This window comes from Capra hircus, chromosome 16 (assembly GCF_001704415.2).
Source record: "Capra hircus breed San Clemente chromosome 16, ASM170441v1, whole genome shotgun sequence".
Classification (NCBI taxonomy): domain Eukaryota; kingdom Metazoa; phylum Chordata; class Mammalia; order Artiodactyla; family Bovidae; genus Capra; species Capra hircus.
The window spans coordinates 53043471-53050574 of NC_030823.1; the positions used below are offsets into that span (position 1 = coordinate 53043471).

The window sequence follows — 7104 nt, forward strand, 5'->3', positions numbered from 1 at the left end:
GCCAGAAGAGGCAGAGCTATGGCTTAGTGCCACCAAATATAGCCTGGAAGGAAGCCTGACAAACTGAGTTTCTTCCTTTCTGGTTCATCATTTCCAAGGTGATGACTTTGGCTCTGGTTTGATTTCCCTGAAGGATGGGGAGAGAGACCACTGTTATGGGTATGACTGACCTGAGAAGGATGCTTTGTTCCCTTGCATTTTCACAGGATTCCATTAAGAGAAGAGTCAGGATGAGTGCTCGCAACCCACCCAGACTTGTGAACTTGGCAGCAATGAGCCTGTTGAGAGATGAGGCCTTGGCCATCTGCTCTTTGGAGTATCTGCCCATGGAGCTCTACCCACCGCTATTCATGGCCGCCTTCTCTCTCAGACGCAGTGAGACTCTGATGGCCATGGTGCAAGCCTGGCCCTTTGCCCGCCTGCCTCTAGGGGGGCTGATGAAGAAGCTGCACCAAGAAACCTTAGAAGCAGTGCTGGATGGACTTGATGTCCTGCTGGCCCAGGAGGTTCACCCCAGGTGAGTCTGATCCAGGTAGCCTGGCAGGGTCTTGGATGTCCTGGAAGGGACTGCTGGTGTCAGGGAGAGTGAATGACCAAAGGGCAGACCAGAGACTTCTGAAAAAGCTCAGAAGCCTTGAGCACTGCTGAGATCACATTGGGAAATACCTTACAAAAGTGTACTAGGAAGGATGGAAGACGAAAAGGACTAGAGGAAAGTGAGCAAGAGAGGAAAGAGAAAAGACAGAAGGTGATAACAGGAATGTGAAGTGAAAGCAAAGATGGGGAGCTAGAATGTTGCCTAAATTCTGAGGCTGTAGTTTCAGTCAGTGTGTATTTTAGAATCTTAGCAAATCTTCTGTTTCCCCATAGGAAGTGCAAACTGCGGGTGCTGGACTTGAGAAATACTGGCCAGGACTTCTGGAACATGTGGTCTGGAGACAAGTCCCATGTGTCCTCAAGTTCACTGATGGCATCAGTGGCTAAGAACATGTCAAGGACAAAGCACTCCTTGGCTCCCTTGGAGATGTACGTAGATCTTTGTCTCAAGGAAAAGGCCTGGAGCAAATGTATCACCTACCTCTTCTCATGGGTGGAGCAGCGGAAAGGCTCCATACACTTATGCTGTAAGAAGATGAAAATTGTTTCAAGATCCAAAGAAACTATTAAGAAAGTTTTCCGAATAGTGAAGCTGGACTATATCCAGGAGGTGGAACTGAATTTCACCCAGAAGCTGTCCACCCTGGCCAAGTTTGCTCCTCTCCTGGGCAAGATGAGCAATGTTCAGAGACTCCTCTCCCCCATTCATAGGTCTGCTGTTGAGGAACAGGACCATCAGGCTCTTCTGCAATTTACCTTTCAGACCCTCAGGCTGCAATACCTCTGGGATATCTGTATGAAAGCTCCATCTTTCCTCGAAGGCCGCCTGAACCGGATTCTCAGGTGAGGGGAGCACCACAGGCGAGAAACAGCGAACACAATAGTAACATATCAAAAGCATTGTCTCATTTGCTGCTCTACTGTGATGTGTGGTAACACATAAGTGGAGCAATCAAGGTGTGAGAAAACTGGTATAGAAGCTCTGGAAAGAGACATCAGGGTAGGAAGCTACAAATTAAGGGGCATAGATGTAGTGCAGGCATGTATGTGATTTCGATATATCTCTGTTCGGGTAACAGGTTAGTGAAGGTGGCATTGACAAGGAAAAACCACATCAGACCTGAGCATTTCTAAAAAGAAACTGGTGACTAATCTGTGAACACAAAGCCTGCCTTAAAGTCCCAGTCCCAAGTAAAAACCCAAGTAAGACTGTAGGTGTTGCGAGAGGGCATCAGAGGGCAGACACACTGAAACCATACTCACAGAAAACTAGTCAATCTAATCACATGGACCACAGCCGTGTCTAACTCAATGAAACTAAATCATGCCGTGCGGGGCCACCCAAGATGGGCAGGTCATGGTGGAGAGGTCTGACAGAATGTGGTTCACTGGAGAAGGGAATGGCAAAACACTTCAGTATTCTTCCCTTGAGAACCCCATGAACAGTATGAAAAGGCAAAATGATAGATTACCGAAAGAGGAACTCCCCAGGTCATTAGGTGCCCAATATGCTACTGGAGATCAGTGGAGAAATAACTCCAGAAAGAATGAAGGGATGGAGCCAAAGCAAAAACAACACCCAGTTGTGGATGTGACTGGTGATAGAAGCAAGGTCTGATGCTGTAAAGAGCAATATTGCATAGGAACCTGGAATGTTAGGTCCATGAATCAAGGCAAATTGGAAGTGGTCAAACAAGAGATGGCAAGAGTTAACATTGACATTCTAGGAATCAGTGAACTAGAATGGACTGGAATGAGTGAATTTAACTCAGGTGACCATTATATCTACTACTGCAGGCAGGAATCCCTCAGAAGAAATGGAGTAGCCATCATGGTCAACAAAAGAGTCCGAAATGCAGTACTTGGATTCAATATGTAAAACGACAGAATGATCTCTGTTCATTTCCAAGGCAAACCATTCAATATCATATAATCCAAGTCTATGCCCCAACCAGTAAGGCTGAAGAAGCTGAAGTTGAATGGTTCTATGAAGACCTACAAGACCTTTTAGAACTAACACCCTCCAAAAAAAATGTCCTTTTCATTATAGGGGACTGGAATGCAAAAGTAGGAAGTCAAGAAACACCTGGAGTAACAGGCAAATTTGGCCTTGGAATATGGAATGAAGCAGGACAAAGACTAATAAAGTTTTGCCAAGAGAACACACTGGTCATAGCAAACACACTCTTCCAACAACACAAGAGAAAACTCTACACATGGACATCACCAGATAGTCAACACTGAAATCAGATCAATTATATTCTTTGCAGCCAAAGATGGAGAAGCTCTAAACAGTCAGCAAAAACAAGATCGGGAGCTGACTGTGCCTCAGATGATGAACTCCTTAGTGCCAAATTCAGACTTAAATTGAAGAAAGTGGAGAAAACCACTAGACCATTCAGGTATGACCTAAATCAAATCTCTTACAATTATACAGTGGAAGTGAGAAATAGATTTAAGGGACTAGATCTGATAGACAGAGTGCCTGATGAACTATGGATGGAGGTTTGTGACATTGTACGGGAGACAGGAATCAAGACCATCCCCAAGAAAAAGAAATTGAAGCAAAATGGCTGTCTGGGGAAGTCTTACAAATAGCTGTGAAAAGAAAAGAAGCAAAAAGCAAAGGAGAAAAGGAAAGACACAAGCATCTGAATGCAGAGTTCCAAAGAATAGCAAGGAGAGATAAGAAAGTCTTCCTCAGTGATCAATGCAAAGAAATAGAGGAAAATAACAGAATGGGAAAGACTAGAGATCTCTTCAAGAAAATTAGAGATACCAAGGGAACATTTCATGCAAAGATGGGTTCAATAAAGGACAAAAATTTTATGGACCTAACAGAAGCAGAAGATATTAAGAAGACATGGCAAGAATACACAAAAGAACTGTACATAAAAAATCTTCATGACCAAGATAATCACGATGGTGTGATCACTCACCTAGAGCCAGACATCCTGGAATGAGAAGTCAAGTGGGCCTTAGAAAGCATCACTATGAACAAAGCTAGAGGAGGTGATGGAATTCCAGTTGAGCTATTTCAAATCCTGAGAGATGATCCTGTGAAAGTGCTGCACTCAATATGCCAGCAAATTTGGAAAACTCAGCAGTGGCCACAGAACTGGAAAAGGTCAGTTTTTGTTTCAATCCCAAAGAAAGGCAATGCCAAAGAATGCTCAAACTACCACACAATTGCACTCATCTCACATGCTAGTAAAGTAATGCTCAAAATTCTCCAAGCCAGGCTTCAGCAATATGTGAACCGTGAACTTCCAGATGTTCAAGCTGGTTTTAGAAAAGGCAGAGGAAAAAAGGAAAATGCAGAGGTCAAATTGCCGACATCCGCTGGATCACGAAAAAGGAAGACTGTTCCAGAAAAACATCTATTTCTGCTTTATTGACTATGCCAAAGCCTTTGACTGTGTGAACCACAATAAACTGTGGAAAATTCTGAAAGAGATGGGAATACCAGACCACCTGACCTGCTTCTTGAGAAACCTATATGCAGGTCAGGAAGCAAGAGTTAGAACCAGACATGGAAAAACAGACTGGTTCCAAATAGGAAAAGGAGTACATAAAAGCTGTATATTGTCACCCTGCTTATTTAACTTATATGCAGAGTACATCATGAGAAAAGCTGGGCTGGAAGAAGCACAAGCTGGAATCAAGACTGCCAGGAGAAATATCAATAACCTCAGATATTCAGATGACACCACCCTTCTGGCAGAAAGTGAACAAGAACAAAAAAGCCTCTTGATGAATGTGAAAGTGGAGAGTAAAAAAGTTGGCTTAAAGCTCAACATTCAGAAAACTAAGATCATGGCATCTGGTCCCATCACTTCATGGGAAATAGATGGGGAAACAGTGGAAACAATGTCAGACTTTATTTTGGGGGGCTCCAAAATCACTGTAGATGGTGATTGCAGCCATGAAATTAAAAAATGCTTACTCCTTGGAAGAAAATTTATGACCAACCTCTATAGCATATTCAGAAGCAGAGACATTACTTTCCCAACAAAAATCCATCTAGTCAAGGCTATGGTTTTTCCAGTGGTCATGTATGGATGTGAGAGTTGGACTGTGTAGAAATCTGAGCACCGAAGAACTGGTGCTTTTGAACTGTGGTGTTGGAGAAGACTCTTGAGAGTCCCTTGGACTGCAAGGCGCTCCAACCAGTCCATTCTAAAGGAGATCAGTCCTGGGTATTCTTTGGAAGGAATGATGCTAAAGCTGAAACTCCAGTACTTTGGCCACCTTATGCGAAAAATTGATTCACTAGAAAAGACTCTGATGCCTGGAAGGATTGGGGGCAGGACGAGAAGGGGGCGACAGAGGATGAGATGGCTGGATGGCATCACTGACTCGATGGACGTGAGTTTGAGTGAACTCTGGGAGTTGGTGATAGACAGGGAGACCTGGAGTGCTACAATTCATGGGGTCACAAAGAGTTGGACACAACTGAGCGACTGAACTGAACTTCAAGTCCCAGTCTGTAAAGGTGGTTTCACATTTCATATAATGTAAGTAAGTATCATACAGGAAATGCATGATTCTGGAGAGGATGGTAATGAAGCAGAGACACAAGGAGAGTGAAAAATGATAGAAAGTTTGTAGATGATGCCCTAATGGGCATTGCTGAAGTCTGGCAGCCCCAGGGCATGGTGTGGGGTCTTATTGTTTATACATGTCCCCCAAATGCCTCACCTGGCCAGAGATACAGGCATCTGGAGCCCAAGCATGGAGTGAAGTGATCTGACTTAAAAGCATGTTTATCTAATCTCCCAGTACTAAAATTAAGTAGTGTCCACACTTGTCGGAGACTCTGTCTCAGGCTCTCCCTTGGGCATATTCCAGTGCAACCATTATCTTCATTCATCCTCCTAAGGAAGTGGAGTATGTTGTAATCTGCCTGATATATGAGTAAAAAGAGCTTTCAAGGTTCTTTTAGCTTGATCTAGTCACACATGAAAATGGTAGAAAGGCATTGGACATTCTGGATACTGAGTACTATCAGATGTTAATAGCAACCTTGGCTGTGTTCTAATCATTTACTTCTCATGTGGAGGTCACTTATAACTCCGGTTTCCCAGATCTATTTATTGTTTTTTTTTTTCCTCCAGATGCCTGAAGACCCTCTTGGACAACATCTCTATGACCAGCTGACTGCTTACAGAACCAAATTTGCGCCATCTCTCCCAGTGCCCAAACATCTATCAGCTAAAGGGCCTGAATCTGAGTAGTGTTACCCTGACCAACTTTAGTCCCAAGCTTCTCCAAGTTCTGCTGGAGAAAGTTGCAGGCACTCTTGAAGAACTAGACTTAATGTGTGTGGGATCATGGACTCCCACCTCACGGCCATTCTGCCTACCCTAAGCCACTGCTGTCAGCTCAGAGTCCTCAGCATGTGTGGAAACCTCATCTCCATGGTGGTCCTGGAGAGTCTCCTGTGTCATAACTCATGGGTTGCCTGCTTTAAGTCTAGAGATTTATCTTGCCCCTCAGGAGAATTACAGTTCTCAGATATTCCTCACCAGGAGAGGCTTGTCCAGCTAAAAGCTGAGCTTTGGGAGATTCTTACAGATTTAGGATGTCCCAGGAAAATTTGGGTTAGCCCCAGCCCCTGTCCTCACTGTGGTGAGGACATGTGTGATCATCTGAGTCCCAATACATAATGCTGTAATACCCTGCCTAGGTAGTTGCTTCTATCAGAAGGATTCAGTTTGAGACACATGTTTGAGTTGTTTTGGTGTGTGCGGTTGTAGAAATTATCAGAATTAAAGAGACCTTCCGTGTAAATGAATAAATGCTGTCCATGATATTCTGATTTCTGTGTTTACATCTCACGGATCTCTAGTTACTGACGGGGGTCAGGGGAGCACTCTCTTGCCTATGATCTGAAACTCATTTCCTAGTTGTTTTTTCCCTCTTGATTTCCTTGGATCTGTGGGTTAATACACGGAGAAGGCGATGGCACCCCATTCCAGTACTCTTGCCTGGAAAATCCCATGGATAGAGGAGCCTGGTAGGCTGCAGTCCATGGGGTTGCTAGGAGTCGGACACAACTGAACGACTTCATTTTCACTTTTCACTTTCATGCACTGGAGAGGGAAATGCCAACCCACTCCAGTGTTCTTGCCTGGAGAATCCCAGGGACGGGGGAGCCTGGTGGGCTGCCGTCTATGGGGTCGCGCAGAGTCGGACACAACTAAAATGCCTTAGCAGCAGCAGCAGCAGTGGGTTAATACAAACAACAAAGGAAACATACTCAGTGGTCCTCAACAACACATCCTTGTCATGAGTGGGTAGCGACATGTAAATTCCTATGAGAAGAATACAAAAAGCATACAGGTAAGAAGCATGGTTTTATTATATTTATATCACATTTCAAAAGTATATCTTTTGAAGGCTGTGTGTGTGTGTGTTAATCCTTCAGTCGTGTCTGACTCTTTGTGACCCCATGGACTGTTGGTTGCCAGGCTCCTCTGTCCATGGAATTCTCCAGGCAAGAAT

The 7104-nt window shown here is 44.2% G+C and overlaps 1 protein-coding gene across 1 annotated transcript; it reads left to right on the forward strand.

The window, feature by feature from the left end:
• On the forward strand, window positions 231-5757 carry LOC102179585 (PRAME family member 8-like). The gene is made up of 3 exons (XM_018059960.1): window positions 231-517; window positions 871-1440; window positions 5715-5757. The coding sequence occupies exons 1-3, from the start codon at window positions 231-233 to the stop codon at window positions 5755-5757; spliced, it is 900 nt and encodes a 299-aa protein (XP_017915449.1).